This window comes from Morus notabilis, unplaced genomic scaffold (genome assembly GCF_000414095.1).
Source record: "Morus notabilis unplaced genomic scaffold, ASM41409v2 Scaffold630, whole genome shotgun sequence".
In the NCBI taxonomy this organism is placed as follows: Eukaryota; Viridiplantae; Streptophyta; class Magnoliopsida; order Rosales; family Moraceae; genus Morus; species Morus notabilis.
Window position 1 is genome coordinate 709982 of NW_010365305.1, and position 20045 is coordinate 730026.

A 20045-nucleotide genomic window follows, 5' to 3' on the forward strand; every position below is an offset into this window, starting at 1 on the left:
CTTCTTATATTATTATTATTTTTTTAATTTTATGAAGAGGATCTTCTACGGTCTACCTGTTAATTATTTCACAAAATATATAACCTGAGACGATATTTTTCAGCCTAGCACATCATGGGAATTCCTCTTGTTTTGCGCACAAGCCTTAAGATAAGATTGGATTACTTGTTGAAAATTTGTTTCTGATAGATGATCTTATTTCATGTTAATGAGTTTTCTTGGACCGCAGGAATATCTCACGAGGCTGTATATATTCCCAGGAAATTAATAAATTCACGTGTACTTATATATACTAGTTGAGATGCACGCGGAAAATAACTTTATAAGTTTTATCTCGCGTTAAATCACGTAGCACTTAGAAGTTAAGTTCATTAATTGGAGTAAGAGAAAAAAAAAAAATTTTAAAATCATATTGAAAAAAAAATTATGGTTATATTGGAGTTTTTATAATAAAAAAAAAAACATATGCATGTGCATGGAGACATTTGAAAGGAATTATTTTAATTAATTATATTATAATTAATTAGAAGAAAGCTGCTTTTATATATGTTAGATGTTAGACTAGATGTATAGATAGCCCTTAAAAAATTAAACTATATAAAAGCCTTTATCAAAATAATAAAAAACATAACAAAATCACAAAATAAGATAAGGAAAGAGCAAAACACATCTAAAAAAATTAAACTATAAAAAATATTCATAAAATTAAAAAAACAACAAAACATTAAAAAATAATAAGAATACAAAAAGTAAAAAGAAAACGTGGGTGGTGGGGGGTTGGAAGGAAGGATGCGGGGCTACCAAATAACAGCTTGGAAAGTGCTATATGGGAGCATTGTATAAAAAAATGTGTAAAGATCACTTTTGGCATAACAGAAATTAGATGAAAAATAGTTAAGTGGAGACACATTTGAAAAAAATTATTTCAATAATTGGTCAAAAAAAATAAATAAATAGAAACACATGCAAATGAAATTACTTTCATAGGAGTAAAGTGCAAAAAATTATTTTTAAAAAAATTCACGTTAAAAATTAAACTGTAAAAAGATTAAAAAAAATAAAAAAGTAAAATGTTTAAAGATAAAAAGACTAAAGATAAAAAAGTAAAGAAGGAAAAAAAATAAAAAGTGGGGGAGGAGTAGAGGCCGTGGCAACTCCATAGAAGAGTATTATTACAAGAGGTTGACTCTTTTATGTATTGTTAGATTAGATATAGATATATATACATATAGTTTCATTTAAAGCACTTGGTTTAATAATTTAATTCATTGAAAACTTTCTTTATAATATAGATGATTTCTCATATGATCAGATAAATAAGTAACATGATTCAATTTGATGCATATTTATTCAAATCAAAATGGATCTCTCAAAAGTCTTACAGGTTAATAATTTTCAAAAGCCAATGATAGTTAATAATTTTCAAACGCCAATGATGATGATGATGACGATGCTAATGATGATGATAACAGCAACAACGGTTCAAGTATAAAAGAACATGGCCACAGTACTAGCAAATCTTCTACGGTGTTGTGATTTGATAAGCTTTTAAAAAAATGAATAAATTAAATAAAAGAGAAAACTGGTTAATTTAATGTCGTTTCTACTGCTATTGCCTTTTTTTTTATTGAAATTTCATTTTTTTTTAACCATTAATGTCACTGTTCTGTGCCTAGCTCGTGTCATGCTCATGTCAATATCGTTTGTCTCTCTAATGCTTTTCTACCTTTCTTTCTTTGTACTTTTTAGGTATTAACGGTTGTTTCACTTCCTTTGGTCCTTTCTTCGTTGTAATTAATGTATTTTGCCTAGATATTGTTTTTTCATTTTTATGTCCTAATATTTTGGTATCGTTTTCATGCTTTAATGTCGTTTCCCCACAAATTTTCGTTTCAAGTTTTATCGTGGATGTAATTTTTGGTATTATTTTAATTATAGGACCGTTTCTATGATTTTGTCGGGGTCTTGTTTTTTATAACATTAATGTCGTTTGAATATATAAAATACCTTTTTTCTTGTATTTACTGTCATTTCATTTTGTATTGCCCCCGTGCGCACGTATAAATGCACTTATCCAATTTGTGCTTCTGACAAAGCAATTGTAATGATTTAAAAGAAAAACACATAACTAATTGCCAATCATTACGAGCCCATTTGGTTGGAGGATTCGTTCCCTGATTCGAATCATGGTTCATGGTTCGCTACAGTATTTTCTCTCATAAAAAATACACGTTACACACACATTATTCTAATCTCATAGTTGTAATCCATGAACCAAACGGGCTCGTCAATTATTCAACCTTTGTTTTAGAATTTCAACCATCGACTGTTGACTCTCGATCCGGGCCGTGAACGGCTAGACTGTTGATGTACATGAGTTATGAATTCATATTTCCTTGAAGTTAAGGTGGCGGGCGGCTGATCTCGAACAATATGAAGGTGTATTTTTTCCTCTTTGCATGCATATATATATATATATATACACACACATATACATACATATATATTAGTGTGTATGCGCGTGTGTGTTTGTGTGTATTAAATCATCAGCTACAAATCATGATTTCTTCCAGAAAAATTGCAACTCTTATTTATTGTCTTATATGCTATAGCCACAGCATCAAGGGACCGACTTTCCAAAATGGTACTGTACTATAGAATAGGCAAGGACATTTTATCCATAGATTTCATGGGAAAGGCGAGGAATAAGGAGTACATCAAGTTGGCCGGCCTTAAGGTTGGTCATTCCAGAAGTCTCACTCACGTCGAGTGGCTCATCTAATGGGGTTGCAATATCAAAACCTTGTAGCAAATTCGCTAGAGTAAGTAGCATCACTTGAAGACCCAGTGTCACTCCAGGACAAATTCTTCTACCACTTCCAAACGGTATCAATTCAAAATTCTGGCCCCTAACATCACAATTTTTGGCACTAGTAAGGAATCTTTCAGGCAGAAATTTGTCGGGGTCGGGCCACACGTGTGGATCTCTCTGAATTTTAGAGACATTAATGAGAACACGTGTGCCAGCGGGTATGTGATAGCCGCCGACAGTGCAGTCTTCCATGGACTCGTATGGTATTAGGAGTGGTCCTGCAGGGTAGAGTCGCAGTGTTTCCTTGATTATGGAATGGAGATAAGGAAGGTTCTTGATGTCTGATTCATTCGCCTGCCTTTCTCTTCCGATATTCTGGTCTAACTTCTATTATGGTCTAACTCCTTTTGAGCCTTTTTTAGTACTTCACGGTTGTTGAGTAGCAATGTGAGAGCCCATGTTAAGGTTATGGTTGAGGTGTCTGTGGCTCCCAAAGTGAGAGACTGCAACGGTTGTTGTCGAGAAGTTTTACAAATATTGCAAGTCATGATAAATTGATCAGTTCAATTTTGTTCCAAACAGGAATTGAATTAGCAAAATCACACCTAGAACTCTAATATAGCCACTCTTTTTTCCTTATAGTAAAGATTGAGATCTTTTAACTATATATAAGTTATTAACAAAGCGATTATAAGAGGACTCCTAGAAAGAAAAGGAGAAATGTACCAGACATGTAGCTTTTATTATTTTATCCGAACCATAAGGCGAGCGAATCTCTTCATGGTGATCGAGAACAGAGAGCATTGTGGTCATAAAGTCTTTCTCAACCTGATCATGATAATCTCCGGATCTTCTCTTCTCCTTATGCTCATCTAACCAGTCTTGCGCAAAATCATCTAAAACTTTCGCAGTCCGCTTCATGGCCTTCTCCTTTCCATCCAAATCTAAAAATCTCAAAAGCGGAAGAGCCTCCCCGATTGGGAAATCCCCGGCAAGATTAAAGAAATCCCTCATAGCCTTTCGGCACCGTTCATTCTCATCTGCCTTCACCGCCGGCAATGATGAATCAGGTCCACGGACTACGAATGGTTTCCCCACCAACATTCTTAATATCACGTTCGTATTTATGTCACTAAACCATCTCTTCATATCTACTAGCACTTCAGTTTTGTTGTTGTTGATCCATAAATCATGAATCTCCTTAATGGCAGAACTAACCTCGTATTCTCGGGCGTGCTTGAGCATTTCGACGCGGTTGGTGGAAAGGAGTTCGGTGATGGCAATCTTGCGGACTTGGCGCCAGTAAGGGCCGTAGAAGCTGAACCCCATCATGGTGAAGTCGTATCCCAGAATCTCTAAAGCAAGGGACGACTTTGGTCGGTTGGCGAAAACTCTGTCGTTAGTGGCTAGGCACTCTTTAGCCATATCCCATCTACTGACGACGAGAACGCGGTGAACTCCGAGCTTGATTGTGAAGAGCGGTCCGTACTCGTCCGCAATGTTTCCCAACGTTATGTGGAGAGGTTTTGGTTTTCTTAAGAGGAGAAGATGACCTATTAGAGGCCATGCACCGCTTGGCTCTGGTGGTAACTTAATTATTTTTGTTGTGTTACTTTGGGCGTAATTCTTAGATACCCATCTCAGAGAAAGGAAAAAGATTATCAGCAGAAATATTATAGAGATGGTGAACGGAGAAATTGAGTAGTACTCATGGGTAATGGAGAACTCCATGGTTTAGAATTGGAAATAATAATTTAAAAAAAAAAACTATTTACTATATATATATATATATATTTATATCATATATATAATATATGGTCTCCCTTGATTCTGAATTATGTGGTATGTAAATAGGTTAAAAGACGATAAGGTTGGCCGTGATTCGCGGAGACACATTGTTGAAGGCTAGCTTTTGTGATGTGAGAGGTTTATTGAATTTGTATGTTGGGAAAAATGGGGTATTTCCCACTCAAAAATAACTTTACTGTGAACAGTACTTGTAAATAGTACCATACACTTAAATAGTACTGTATATGTGAATAGTATAGTATAGATGAACAGTATTATATGCAACGGACAAACCCGACAAAATAATTATTCAATACAAAAAATAAATAAAAGAAAATTATAATTGATAACGGAGTTCAGCCAAATAAGAGAAGGCTTGTATCTATAGCCGTTGTCTCCCCTTCTTCTACGCGTGAATCAACTGTAAACAGCTAGGTTCACTTCTTAAAGTCAACACTATTTTTTATGCTCTCTTCTTCTTCTCCCTTTATGACTTTTGCTTTTGGATTTAACATAAGTGTGCAGCCTATATTTTTGACAACCAGCCACTCATATTAACTAACAGTATAGACTTTAATTTGGTGGTTTTAATTGGTTTGTTTTGCTTGTCGTTTCTAGGCTGTTCATTTTGTGCTGTTGTTAGATGGAGAGGAAAAATATCGGTTGTGAATTGACAATTTTTCTGAATTTAAAAAACTTAAAACTTCAAAATTATACGCAAAAGTGTACAAAATGTTTTTATTGGATATATATTGTGATCTTACCAAATTAAAATAAAATATATCTTATAGCAAAAGCTGTTTCATTCAATTTAAGGCACTTACTACCTTGATTCTCATTTGTAAGATAAAACAAATAATACCCATATAGACAAATAATCACAGATGTACGAATAAGCAAATATATTCTGCCAGCGGGTTCAGGTGGTGATTTTCTGCTGTCGTTTCTTCCGAGTCTAGATGATCTCCTTTGGACTAAGTAGAAAAATAGTAGTTTGAAGAAAATATCCAGTTATGGCAGTGTCTAATTAATGACGGAGAGGAAACCCCATGATTGTAGTCTTGTACGTAGATTATAATGGAGTTTCGAAATGGGATTTGTTATCTTTGGACAAAGTACTTGTCAAAAGAGCTTTGTTTGATTTATAGTGGTGTTCTGTGATTTCTTCTTTTTGTTTGAATAATTGTAACGCCGGGCCCGATGTCGTCTACCATCGATCCCACTTAGGTTGTCTTCTATGATAAAGCTTAATAAACGACGTATTTTATATACCATAAAGATTTGGTGGATCTTATCTTTAAAGTGTTTTTCCACCACTATAGAAACAAGGATAGATATGTAAATGATCTGAATTATCTTATTCTCAACAAAAAAAAAAAAAAAAAAAAAAAAAAAACGAACTAAATTATCTTGAGATTGATTTATACTAGGTATATAGGCATGTATATGTAATGTAATACATAAATAATATTGCCACTATTATAAATATTGCTATTAAATTAAATAAAGTTTCGAATGTACCCATGTTAGATAGTTAGAAGCTAGCTTAACTCCTTTTATTATATATGCATATACGAGGAATCACTTGTGGTAGTTAGCTGTGGAATCATGTCCCGAACATTTCTAATTTTTTTTAAGGAAATTTCTCTCGTATACCCCCTTATTTGGGGCTATCGGAAGAGTCGGGAAAGTGCGGATTCTAACTTCCCGTACCCACGCCCCTATCCATACAGTGTAGGTATGCTATTTTTAAGACCGAAAAAAAAAAGAAAACCACAAATTTCAGGGTGAGTAGGGTTGAGTAGGCCATGTTAGTCGAGTTCGGGGTGATTTTTTACACCCTTAATTTCTTAGTTGAGAGAACTGAAAAGAAGAGACGAAAGAAGAGGAGATCTGAGGGAAAGGCGGCGAGATATGTGAGAGAAAAGAAAATGGCCTTTTTATATGAATCTTGTAGGGTTTCTGATAAAAGTTAATATAATATAAATATAAATATATAAATTTTTAAACTCCCGCATTTTAGTTTGGTCGGGTCGGGGAAGTGCAAGCTCTAACCTCTCCTACCTGCATCTCTACCCGAACAGTGTGGGTTTGCCCTTTTTAAAACCGGGAAAAAAATCATAAATTTTGGGGTGGGTAGAATGAAGTATGCCGGATTAGCCAGATTCGGAGTGATTTCTTACGCCCCTAGTCCTTCTTTCTTTGACAAGTCTGTCTTCCGGAATGCTAATCTTGTGCACTCTTGAATCTTCTTATATTATTATTTTTTTTATATGATCTTCTACGGTCTACTTGTTAATCATTTCACAAAATATATAACTACTGTGAGACGATATTTTTCAGGGTACCATGGGAATTCCTCTGATTTTGCGCACCAGCCTTAAGATAAGATTGGATTACTTGTTCAAAATTTGTTTCTGATAGATGATCATATTTCATCTTAATGAATTTTCATGGACTGCATGAACATCTCACAAGAATGAATATATTCCCAGAAAGTTAATACATTTACGCGTACTTATATATACTAATTGAGCCAGGAGCTACGTATGTGGAAAATAAATTTATAAGTTTTATCTCGCGTCAAAACACGTAGCCTCCTAAGAAGTTAAGTCCATCAATTGGAGAAAGAGACAAAAAAAATATTTTAAAAAATCATATTGAAAAAAATTAAGGTTATATAGGAGTTTTTATTTAAAAAAAAAAAAAAAAAAAAAAAAAAAAACTTTATTAAGGGAAAAAAAAAAAAAAAAAAAAAAAACCTTATGCATGGATAGATATAAAATGAATTATTTTAATTAAAATAAAGTAAGGAAAAGAAAGTATTTCAAAGAAAGATATTGTAAAAAGAATTTAACAGACAATGTTAGGGAAAAAAACAAAAAAAAAATCAATTAGCAAAAGAAAAGAAGAAAAAATAAAAAAAAATTTTAATAAAAGGAGGAAAAGAGGAAAAGTTAAAAAAATAAAGTTACATAAGAGTTTTTGACAAAACAAAAGTAGAAACATTTTTTAAAGGAATTATTTTAATAAAAGTAAGAAAAAGGAAAGTATTTCAAAAAGACAATATTAAAAAATTGAAAAAGAATATTACCAAAGAAATAAAAAAGACAATAGGTAAAAGAAAAGAAGAAAAATTTAAAAAAACATTAAAAAAAAGGAAAAGAGGAAAAGTGAAAAAAAAAAATAAGAAGAAAGTTGCTTTTATATATGTTAGATGTTCGATTAGATATACAGAGTCGTTAAAAGATTAATTATAAAAAAAAGCCTTTGACAAAATAAGAAAAAACATCACAAAATAACAAAATAAGATTAGGGAAGAGCAAAACAAACCTAAAAAAATTTAAAAAAAGAACAACATTAAAAAATAATAAAAATAGAAAAAGTAAAAAGAAAAAAAAAGGTGTGTGTGGTTTGAGGGGAGGAGGTGCAGGTGCGGCTACCAAATGAAATAAAAAATACAATAGGTAAAAGAAAAGAAGAAAAAATTAAAAAACATTAAAAAAGAAAAAGAGGAAAAATTAAAAAATAATAATAAGAAAAAAATTACTTTTATATATGTTAGATATTAGATTGGATGTAAAGATAGCCGTTAAAAGATTAACTGTAAAAAAGCCTTTGGCAAAATAAGAAAAAACATAACAAAATAACAAAATAAGATTAGGGAAGAGCAAAACACTCCTAAAAAAATTATTAAAAAAAAAAGAACAAAACATTAAAAAATAATAATAATAGAAAAAGTAAAAAAAAAAAAAAAAAGTGTGTGTGATTTGAGGGGAGGAAATGCAGGTGCAGCTACCAAATGGTAGCTTGAAAAGTGCTATATGGGAGCTCTGTAGAAAAAAAAATATGCGTAAAGATAACTTTTGGCATAACAGGAGTTAGATGGAAAATAATTAAGGAGAGACACATTTAAAGAAAATTATTTCAATAATTGATAAAAAGATTAAATAAAAACACATGCAAATGAAATTACTTTCACAAAAGTAAAACGAGAAAAAATTATTTTTGAAAGATAATATCTAGCTTTCAAAATAGCCTAATTAGTTTATGGCTACTAAAATGAATTTGGTAGCTAAATGTTAGGTTTTGTTACTAAAGTTTAGTAGCAGAATAAGACCTTTGCTACCAAATTGTTGATTTGGTAGCGAAAATATTTTTTTGGCTACCAAATAACATGTTTGGTAGCGAAAAGTCTTTAAAATGTAGTATTAAAAGTTTGCTTATCTTTTATTATTATTATTTTTTTCATAACATGAAAAAGTGAAAATAACATATTTAATACTACCAAATCAAATTGATTTACATTTTATCAATTAAGTAGTATATTTATATTTTGTAAATAAGTTGCATTCAAACTTTTTATTGTACATGAGTTTATATGATGCATAGTATACATGTTATGAAGTAGTTATACATATAATATACATATATATGAGATTAATCATAATCTTTTTTAAGATATACGATAATGTAATGGAGATGGTTTTTAAGTATATCTAACACAATAAAAATAGTAGTAAAATATTTATTTTATAGCATAATATCTTACTTTTAAAAAAGTCTAGTGAGTTTTCGGCTACCAAAAGTGAATTTGGTAGCTACATATGATATTTTGCTATCAAAAATTTGTTACAGAACAAAAAAATTTTTGCTCCAAATTGTTGATTTGGTAGCAAAAATTAGTTTTTTTGCTACCAAATAACATATTTGGTAGCCAAAAGTTTTAAAGTGTAGTTTTCAAATTTTATTTTCTTTTATTATTAAGTTAGATTTAAGGAATGCAAGTGCTTTTCAACTAGTAATAATAATAAGACAATAAAATTTTGTGCGTACCAAAATTGTGGCCTTGTTGATTGTATCAACATAAAAACCCCCAAGGTCTGATTTATTTTCTTTTATTATTAAGTTAGATTTAAGGAATGCAAGTGCTTTTCCACTAGTAATAATAATAAGACAATAAAATTTTGTGCGTAACAAAATTGTGGCCTTGTTGATTGTATCAACATAAAAACCCCCAAGGTCTGAACCGTGAAGTACAGAGAGCATCACATCCATGAAGTCTTGTTCCTTTTTCCCTTCATTATTCATTTCTGCTCTATTCAGCTTATGCTCTTCAAGCCATTCACCAACAATACCATCTAAAGCCTTTGCAGTTTTCTTCATGGCCTTTTCATAGCCGCCTAAATCCAGCCACCCGAGATAAGGAATCGCATCCCCCGCGGGTACAAACAGCACAACAAGATTAATGTGTTAGCTCATTCACCGCAATCTTTTTTCAGATGTGGACGTTGTCAATACTTGATATTGTAATTGTATGATTAGAAAAGAGTGATGCTGAGCATTTTGCTTTAATGAACTTTGTTGCTTAGCCATTTTATGACATTACATTATTGAGTATGTAATGACTTTGACAACACCGACAACATTCTGGCTTTCCTTTTTAAGAATATTCTTATTCTTTATCAATAATTGCATTATTAGAGTAACGCTTCCCCAGCGAGCATTCTGAGAATCATGTTGAGAGTCAGTCCGAAAACCATTACTTCATCTCTGCCGAAACTGGGCCCGAATGAACAATTTGGTAGTCTACAATGTTTGGGTAACTCCTTAACGAAAGATGCCACTTTGGAGATTTGAATGTGTTTGAGAAGCTCAGGCCGGCGGTTCGAGAGCAACTCGACCATGGCTATCTTACGAATCTCGCGCCAAAAGAGTGCATGAGGTGCAAAACCGAACATGGCGTAGTTATAGCCAATGTGCGCGCTTCGCGGCTAGCAAGTTCGGACGTGAGGCTAAGGACAAGTCGTTGCTGGTAAAGCATTCCTTAGCCATCTCGGAGCGACTCACCACCAAACCTCGATGAGACCCGATTCGGATGGTGAAGATTGGTCCACATATGTCGGCCAATATGGCACCCAAATTTATGTGGGGAGGCTTAGGTCCTTTTGACAAGGAAAGTTGACCAAATAATGGCCAACCTCCCAAAGCTTCAGGTGGTGTTGTGCCTTTACTAACTCCCCACATTCGTGTTAAGAAATAGTAAAACAAAGACTATGGCACATAATATTAATCCTGCCATGATAGCAGATTGTTCATGTGGAAGTAGTAATGAAGCCATATTGCAATTTTGGTAAAACTCAGACAGCCTTGAAAATTGAAATATGAAGCATGCAAAAGAGGTTTGTTAAGAAATAGTAAATAAAGACGTTTTCATTAATTTAAAGAGGAGGGCATAATGTCGTGTTTATAAAAGATGCCTAGCTTTGCCGTTGAGAGGTGGTAATCGCTAACTATAAAGCCTCGGCAGGGAGTGGAATGTTATTAATGATGGAGGACACAGGTGGCTGTTGAGGAAATTAGTGGGCTGAAGTTTATCTTTAGGCGTTTCTGTAAGTACTGGGTGCCATTTAGGTGTCTCATGCATGTCTCTTTAGTATTGGACTTAAGCAACATATATTTGGGGAATAAAAACAATAAAGCAATAGTTATATGCTCAGAAGGTACTTGCAGATTTATAACTTCCATTGACGGCAAACAATATTGCACATATGATAGTGCAACCACAGAAAACTCAGAATATACCGCTTCACTGTCATGACCATATGCTCACGTGTCGCGATTTACAAAACCGAGGTTTGACAAAATAAAACTTCAAGAGAGCTAGTTGCTTTGACATTTGTTAGTACAAAGATAGATGTCATGTGATCGAGCAGTCCATCTGTCAAAACATCGCTGGGAACAGCAACAAAAATCACAGGTGCATGCGCCATTTGGAGGCAGATAATGACCGTGTTCCACCGCCAAAGGTGAGATCAAAATTAAATTGCTCTTAACGTCATCCCGTTGCACATGTATATTTCTCTACTATATCACTCTATAATATTTACCGGATTCGAGACAGAGAAAGATCCAGGAAGCATATCGGATTTTCTTCTATACCTTACTTGAATCTTTTTTTTTTTTTTTTTTTTTTACTGAGTAGCTCCAAAGCTATCTATGTTGCTTTTTTCGCCTCTTTTGCCATCAAAGTGTAAACGAAGTTAGTTAGCTTTCTTAGTTAATTATATTTGTTATCATCAGTGAAGTAAACTACAACTTTAGCACAAAGAAAGAAAACAAAAATAAAGTACGATACAAATTAAACATTTACTACTAGGCAGATCCGACAGCAAATGGGACCCATGCATTGGCTCATACATGTTCATGCAGTATAGTCCCCAAAAACATATACCCATGCGACTAAGTGTCGTGATTTAGGATCTAACATGATAATCACTCGTAGAGAGAAATAGACAAGCGAGGTTTGACAAGAACTTCAAGCGGAGTGGCTTTAGCATTTGTCAATCCAAATATAGCTGTCATATCGACCGGCCCATCGGTGAAAACATCGAACGCTTGCAACAAACAAGCAATCACCAAGTGCGTCATTTGCAGGCCATAAGTCATCCCAGGGCAGGACCTTCTTCCGGCGCCAAAAGGGATAAGCTCGAAATGCTTGCCCTTAACATCAACATCCTTGTGTGTGGTGAGGAATCTGTCCGGCTTGAACTCCAACGGATCATCGGACCATGTTTTGGGGTCCGTTTGGATCTTCCAAAGGTTGGTAATCAGTCGGGTTCCTTTAGGCACGTGGTAGCCTCCTATGGTGCAGTCCTCGGAGAATTCTCTTATCCCTGAGAGTGGTCCAGCTGGGTACAACCTTAGCGTCTCTTTCACCACTGCTTGGAGATACACCAAGTTGCTTATGTCCGATTCCTTCACCGGTCTTTCCTTACCAACGTGGAGGTCCAATTCTTCTTGAACCTTCTGCAGCACACTTTTGTTGTTTAGCAATAAACTCAGTGCCCAAGTTAAGGTTACTGCAGTTGTATCAGTTCCCCCTGAAATTATATTCTGTAAAGAGAATATTAAATTATAAATAAAAAAAGAATAATTATTTCAAATATTTACTCAATTAAGCTTAAGTTAGTGTCTGTCTGCTTAGTTTTTTTTTTTTTTTTTTTAACTGTATCGCAAATTTTCACATATTTTGAGTATGGGTCTGGGCAAAACTGGTCTTTTTCAATGTATGTTTTTCAGTCCTAAAAATCGATTGTGGATTTACATAAGCCAACTTTTATTTTTCAAAAAAAAAAAAAGGACATTTTCTGAATTTCACAAAATTAGCAAAACCTATTTAGAGTACTAGACTTTAATTGAGAAATGGAATCTTAAATCTTAAATCTTAATCTTAAAAATGCTAAAAATGAGAATTATCATTCTTCAACTGTCAACTAGTCATGTGTTTGAGGGGAAAAAAAAAAGAACACGAAAGTAGTTACCATGCATGTAGCTTTGTTGACGATATCAGCATCATAACCAGAGAGATCAGTGGACTCCTCAAGCTTCGAAAGCATCACATCCATGAAGTCTTTCTCTCCACCAAAGTTACCAGAACCCCTCCTCTGTCGATGTTCCTCTAACCATTCCTCAACAATACTCTCCAATTCGTCGTGCGTTTTCTTCATGGCCTTCTCGTATCCACCCAAATCCAACCACCTCAGGAAAGGAATGGCGTCCCCTACCAAAAATAGCCCCGTCAAACGAAAGAACTCCCTCATGGCCTCCTTGCATCGCCGCGCCTCTTTCTCATCCCTCGAATCGTCATCAAAGTACCTCTTCCGGGCGACTACTCTGAGTGCCACGTTCAGATTTACGTCCCCAATCCGCTTCCCCATCTCTACCATCACACGGTCCGAGCCCGTCTCCCTCTTGGTCCACAACTTGTAAAGATTTTTCACAAAGCTCTCAACCTCGGACTCTCGAACGTGCCTGAGTTTTTCCAGGCGTTTGTTTGAGAGTAGCTCCGAGGTCGTTATTTTCCGTATTTCTCGCCAGTAAGGGCCGTACGGGGCAAAACCAAAGCTGGCGTAGTTCCATCCCAAGATTTCTGATGAAATGAGCTTGGGACGTGTTGAAACAGCCAAATCGTGGGTTGTGAAGCACTCTTTCGCAGATTCCCAGCTGCTTATTACCAAAGTTGGATGAACACCTATGTGGATTGTGAAGATCGGTCCATATTTATCAGCCAAGTTTGCCAAAGTTATATGGGGAAGTTGAGATCCTCCTAGTAGATGGAGATGTCCGATTATAGGCCACCTGCCAGCGGCTTCAGGTGGTGATATTCTGCTGTCGTTTCTTCTGAGTCTAGATGATCTTTTTTGGACTGAGTAGAGAAATAGTAGTATGGCCAAAAATCCAGCTACGGCAGTGTCTATATGACGGAGAAGAAACTCCATGATTGTAGTCTTGTACATTATAATGGACTTTTGAATGGTGTTGAAATGTTATCTTTGGGCAAACTTAGCGAAAAAGGGTTTGTTTGATTTATAATGGTGTTCCGTTTTTTCTTCTTTTTGTTTGAAAAAATTGTAACGCCGGGCCCACTTATGCTGTCTTTTGCAAAATGCTCAAACTACTTTATATGCTAGCAAACATTATCTTGTAGTAAGCACTTAACATTGAAAAGGAAATTAGTATTAGGATGAAAGCTTAATTAACTATTTTTTATATACCATAAAGATTAGGAGGATCTTATCCTTAAAGTGACGGATATATTAATAGATTTAACAGATGACATGTCAATTTCCAGTTTTGAAATCATCTCTAAAGTAATTGTCCGGATTCAGAGATTTCTCTCTCTCTCTCTCTCTCTCTCTGTTTTTTTTTTTTTTTTTTTTTTTTGCTGAATCCGGATTCAGATAAATTAAGGATAGAAAAAGTATACGTATCATTGTTATTATTCTCTTTACGAGGCTCCAATCTGAATATCTAAATGGTCTAAATATAATCTTGAGACTGATTTATACTAGGCATACTACTAGTTTTGCAAATATCACATATTTAAGCAACTGTCAATTCGGAGAACGAACATAAACTAGATGACCCGATTCGGATGGTGAAGAATGGTCCACATACGGCGGCCATGGCACCCAAGTTTATATGGGATGGCTTAGGTCCTTTTAACAAAGAAAGGTGACTAAATAATGGCCAACCTCCTGAGGCTTCAGGTGGTGCTTTGCCCTTGCCAATTCCCCACATACGTGTTAAGAAATAGTAAATAAAGACTATGGCACATAATATTAGTCCTGCCATGACAGCAGTTAGATCATGTGGAAGTAGTAAAGAAGCCATATTGCAATTTTGGTAAAACTCAGACGGCCTTGAATTTATGGCAGTGTCTAAAAGACGGAAAAGAAACTCCATGATTGTAGTCTTGTAGATTATAATGGAGTTTTGGAATGGGAGTTGTTATCTTCGGACAAAGTACTAATCAAAAGAGGTTTGTTTGATTTGTAGTGGGGTTCCGTAATTTCTACGTTTTGTTGGAAATATTTTAACGCTGGCCCGGATGTCAATAATTTTGACAGTACAAGTCCAAGTCTATAGTCGAGTAACTCTTGAAATTAATAAAATTAGTTAATTAACTAAAAAGTTTAATTAATTATTAATTTTATTGAAGCTTAGAATTATAAGTCCATGAGTTCCCACATCATTCTTGTAATATTTGGAAGACAATATGAATTATGGGGAATTAATATCAATCAAAATAAATAATGTGATTATTTGAATTAATTAATTTTAGAACAAATAATGTGATTATTTGAATTAATTAATTTTGAAACAAATAATGCGATTATTTGAATTAATTAATTTTGAAACAAATAATATGATTATTTGAATTAATTAATTTTGTAACACACTGTAGTGGACTACAGGAGGCCACACACCCAGGCACAGGGAGGTGCAGAGGCGTGTGGCACATGGAGATGCAGAGGCGTGTGGCACAGGGAGGTGCAGAGGCGTGTGGCATAAGGAAGAATCCCTCTAGGATTTAGTTGCCTTTTCTCTAAGTTATTTGGTTTACTTATTTGACAAGTTATCCAATTAAATTCAAAAGAAAATTAAAGTTTGACTTTGATTGAATTTGAATTTGAATTTAAATCACAATTGAAAGCCGGATAAAAAGAGAAAATGTCTCCTTCTCCTAGCAGCATTGGACGCCAACCACAGTGATATCAAGCGGCTGGTTTTAAGAGAGAGAGAGAGAGAGAATTTGTGTTTCTAAAATTAAATAGAAAAGTATATAAATGATAACCAATCTTCTATTATTTTGACTTTAAGATAAAGTAAAGAGCTCTCTTAAAACTTTATAAATATGAGGCAACAGAAAATTGGATAGCACAATTTTTACTCTCCTTACTTGTGTTAGGAGTACACCATAAGGACTTGTGTAATTAACTTGAATCACATACCCACTTTTCATATTGATTCTAAATATAGGGGATAATCTTAATAAATACCCCTTAAAAGTGTATGGGTCAAGATTTTTATTTGTTACTCTTGATTCATAATCTTTTTAGTTTGTTAAAAGAATAAGGGATAAAGATCCAGACTCATGCATTTTCAAAGGTAAATTCACCATTGAAACTTGTGTTGAGGCTCAAATGACAAGGTCAATTAACAGATATATTTAATAGAGTAACAGATTACATGTCAATTAACAGGATATAAAAAAGTATATATATCATTTTCATTATTATCTTTACGAGACCGCAATCTAAATATCTAAATGGTCTAAATATTATCTCCAGACTGATTTATACTAGGTATCACATGTGATGTAATACATAAATAATTCGCGATATTATTAATTAACCACATACGACGGAAGCTTACAAGCAATGCTTTTAAGAATTTAATAAAGTTTCAAATATACTCATGCTAGATAACTAGAAGCTAGCTTAACTTCTATTATATATGCATGTATGAGGAATCATTTGGCACTAGTTAGCTGTGGAATCGTTTTCCGAAATTTCTAATTTTTTTTTTAATTCTATCGGCATCCTTCTTTCTTTGACAAGTATGTTTTCCGGAATGCTGATCTTGTGGACTCTTCTCATATTTGTTTTTTTTTTATATATATATATTTATAGGGAGGATCTTCTACGGCCTATCTGTTAATCATTCACAAAAGATATTACTATATAGTGTGAGACGATATTTTTAAGCCTAGCATCATGGAAATTCGTCTGATTTTGCGCACTTTCGTCAATATTATAAGATTGGATTATCTGTTGAAATTTTTTTTCTAATGGATGATCATATTTCATATTAATGAATTTTATTGGACTGCATGAATGTCACAGGCTTGTATATTCCCATGAAGTTAATAAATTTACTTGCATATATGTATTGTTTCGTTTAAAGCACTTGGTTTAATTTCATGAAAAATGTTCTGTATAATATAGATGGTTTCTCATATGATCAGGTAAATAATTAACATGACGTAATCTGATACATATTTATTTATTCAAATCAACGCATCTCTCAAAAGTCTTACAAAATAATAACTTTCAAACGCCATAGAGCTCCCGAGGGAGGCGAGGGCTGAGGAGAACCTCCAGTGGGTGGGCCTTGGGGATGGTCAAACCTGGGTTCTCGGTCATGTCCACAGGCCGCCCATCCAATGGGTTGGAGAACTCGAAGGCTTGAAGCAGACGCGCCAGCGTCAGATGGAGCACTTGGAGTGCGAACGACGCGCCGGGGCAAGACCTTCGACCCGACCCAAAAGGAATGAGCTCGAATTGCTGCCCTCTAACGTCCACGTGGGCATGGGTCGTCAGAAACCTCTCCGGTTCAAAAGCCTCTGGGTTTGACCAAACCGTCGGGTCACGTTGAATCTTCCACACGTTGACCACTAAGCGGGTGCCAGCTGGCACATGATAGCCGGATACGGTGCAGTCTTCTAAGGCTTCCCTGGGCCCGAGAAGTGGGCCGGCTGGGTAGAGACGGAGGGTTTCTTTGATAATGGCTTGAAGATAGACGAGGTTTTTAATGTCTGAATCGTCAACTAGTCGATTCGTGCCTACTTCGATGTCCAACTCTTGTTGTGCTTTCTTTAAGGCGTGGCTGTTGTTGAGGAGGAGTGATATCGCCCATGTCAGTGTGCCTGCTGTGGTATCGCTTCCTCCTAGTATAAGCGCCTGTACAAAATGAAAGTATAATTACCATATTTAATTATATAGCTCCGCAGAAATGGTTAAAAAAAGTGTACCATGAGAAAAGAGAATAGTAAAAAAAAGCAACAACCACGTTAGCTCACAATATATATATATATATATATATATATATCCCACTAGTTGCGGCTTTTAATGGTAGTTAAGCTACAAATTCAAATTGTCAGCTACATATGTTAATTTATCCAACATACCAGACATGTAGACTTGATGCTAATATCCGCATCATACTGAAAATTGGAAAGCTCTCCTCCTTCCTGAAGCGACAACATAACGTCAATGAAGTCCTGATCTGAATCAGCCATTTTAGAAGCCCTCCTCCGACGATGCTCCTCCAGCCACCCTCCAAGAATAGCATCCAACTCCTTGGCCGTCCTCTTCATCGCCCTCTCATGGCCATGCAAATCCAGCCACCACAGAAACGGAAGCGCGTCCGACACCACAAATATCCCTATCAAATGAAAAAACTCACAGATCGCCTTCTGGCATCGCTGCGCCTCGTCCCCGTTGCACTCGGCCAACGCCCCGAAATACCGCTTTCCTGCCACCATCCTCACCACCATGTTGAGCGTCAGCTCGTCCAACCACCGGCTCAGCTCAACGACGACGGGATGCGCGCCGTTTTGGACCCTGTCGTACAGGTCCTGGATCCCGGTGTCGATCTCGGAGATCCTGACGTGCTTGAGCATCTCGAGGCGCCGGTTGGAGAGGAGCTCGAGGGTGGCGATCTTCCGCATCTCGCGCCAGAAAGGGCTGTAGGGCGCGAAGCCGAAGACGGCGTAGTTGTAACCCATGTGCTTGGCGGCGACGGTGGTGGGGCGGGAAGCCAGCGCCTTGTCGTTGGCAGTGAAGCAGTCCTTGGCCACATCCCAGCTGTTCACGACGAATGCGCGGCGGCTTCCGAGTCGGATGTTGAACGCGGGGCCGTAGTTGTCGGCCATAGCGCCGAGGGTCCGGTAGAGGAGCTGATCACCGCCGCCGAGGAGGTGGAGGTGGCCTATAATTGGCCATGCACCCTCCGGCTCAGGAGCTTGAACTCCAGGGGTAATACGAGTCGGCTTGCTCTTTTTTCTGAGCAGTGCATAGTAGAGAATGACTGAGGAAGCAAAAAGAGCAAGGGTTATTAGAACCTGGAGGGAAGGAATATCCATGAAGTCAACTAGGAGAATGTTTATGGTCTTAATTAACAAAGAGAGAAAACCAAAAAAAACAAGTAGAATGTTTAAGAGTTGGAATTACTATAAGGAAGAGCCCTTTATTTATAAGTCAACCTCAACAACAAATGACGCCACTGGAAGCATGAGCCATACTGAATTAGTCTAAGGCAAGAATCATGTCTTATTTTCTTATGATGGTTGGTGGCGAGATAACTGTATACATGGTCAGACGGTCCAAGCTCCTTCTTTTTTTTTTTTTTTTTTTTTTTTTTTTTTTTTAATTTCCCGATCGAATAGCGCATTTAGGACACAGTTCCATAATGTATTAATATTAATGTATTAAAATAATTCTCTCCGTTAATTTTATCCTAATTAATTATTCAGTACACCAGATGTACCACGTCATTTTAATAATGTGGTACACTCATCTAATTAATGACTGATATTTGTGTCCTTTTTCATGTTTATTTAAATTAATAAATTTTTTCTTTCTTAATGTATATTCCATTAATTACTTACTAACACTTATCATAAATATTTCACCTGTATTTTTTTTATCTCAATTAATTTAACTTTCAAGAATATTGTCATTTTACACTTAAATCAATTTAGGATACTCGGAAAAAAAAAAAAAAAGGAAAGAAAGCAAGAAACGATATGAATGAATTTGTGTATCACTGGGTTGAGATTGTACTACGAGTACCACTAGTATTTGTTTTTTCCTAGTTAAACCGATTGAAATTCATCTTATAGCTAGCCTTTTTTGTTTTTATTGGCTATACAATCCTATAGCTAGCTTAACATTCATATTTCTCACTCAGCCACGTTCTTTCATATAAGAGGATACAAATTGTCGCCTTTTTGTTTGAGCCAAAAAAAATAAAATAAAAAATAAAATAAAATAAAGACAAGACTACTCGTCCTGCTTGTCTATATGATTCTATGAATATAACTTACTAGTAGCAAGTTTGTTGATATGGGCAGGAGGGATGCAATTTACTTGTTAACGCTTCCTTTTTTTTTTTTTTACACTCCAAGTTTTCTAAATTGATAAAGTGTAGAGAAAATATTTTCTAAAAGTTAAAAGAAATGTCTCGTCTCGAGAGTTGAAAAGTAATTAATATTCCATAAATAGTTAATTAATAATATAAAAAAATCTAGATGGAGTATATTTATGGCAAGTGTTATTGAAAAAATTAAAGGACTATATTAGGAGAGAGAAAAATA

At 35.3% G+C, this 20045-nt stretch overlaps 2 protein-coding genes and 1 pseudogene across 3 annotated transcripts; all 3 read right to left on the reverse strand.

Moving 5' to 3' along the window:
- Positions 1 to 2590: 2590 nt before the first annotated feature.
- LOC21404125 lies at positions 2591 to 4544 on the reverse strand (annotated as a pseudogene).
- A 7147-nt stretch (positions 4545 to 11691) lies between these two features.
- LOC21404128 (cytochrome P450 CYP82D47) lies at positions 11692 to 13926 on the reverse strand. Of its 2 annotated transcripts, none has more exons than XM_024172001.1 (2): positions 12925 to 13926; positions 11692 to 12409 (listed from the first exon to the last, which is right to left on the reverse strand). In XM_024172001.1, exons 1-2 carry the CDS (start codon positions 13897 to 13899, stop codon positions 11876 to 11878), a joined length of 1509 nt encoding a protein of 502 aa, XP_024027769.1. In that variant the 5' UTR covers positions 13900 to 13926; the 3' UTR covers positions 11692 to 11875. The 2 variants fall into 2 exon arrangements, with proteins under 2 accessions (XP_024027769.1, XP_010106088.2); XM_010107786.2 differs by having other exon boundaries at positions 11693 to 12496.
- A 3072-nt stretch (positions 13927 to 16998) lies between these two features.
- LOC21404129 (cytochrome P450 82C4) lies at positions 16999 to 18914 on the reverse strand. The gene is made up of 2 exons (XM_010107787.2): positions 17856 to 18914; positions 16999 to 17628 (listed from the first exon to the last, which is right to left on the reverse strand). The coding sequence occupies exons 1-2, from the start codon at positions 18810 to 18812 to the stop codon at positions 16999 to 17001; spliced, it is 1587 nt and encodes a 528-aa protein (XP_010106089.1). The 5' UTR covers positions 18813 to 18914.
- Between the last annotated feature and the right edge of the window lie 1131 nt (positions 18915 to 20045).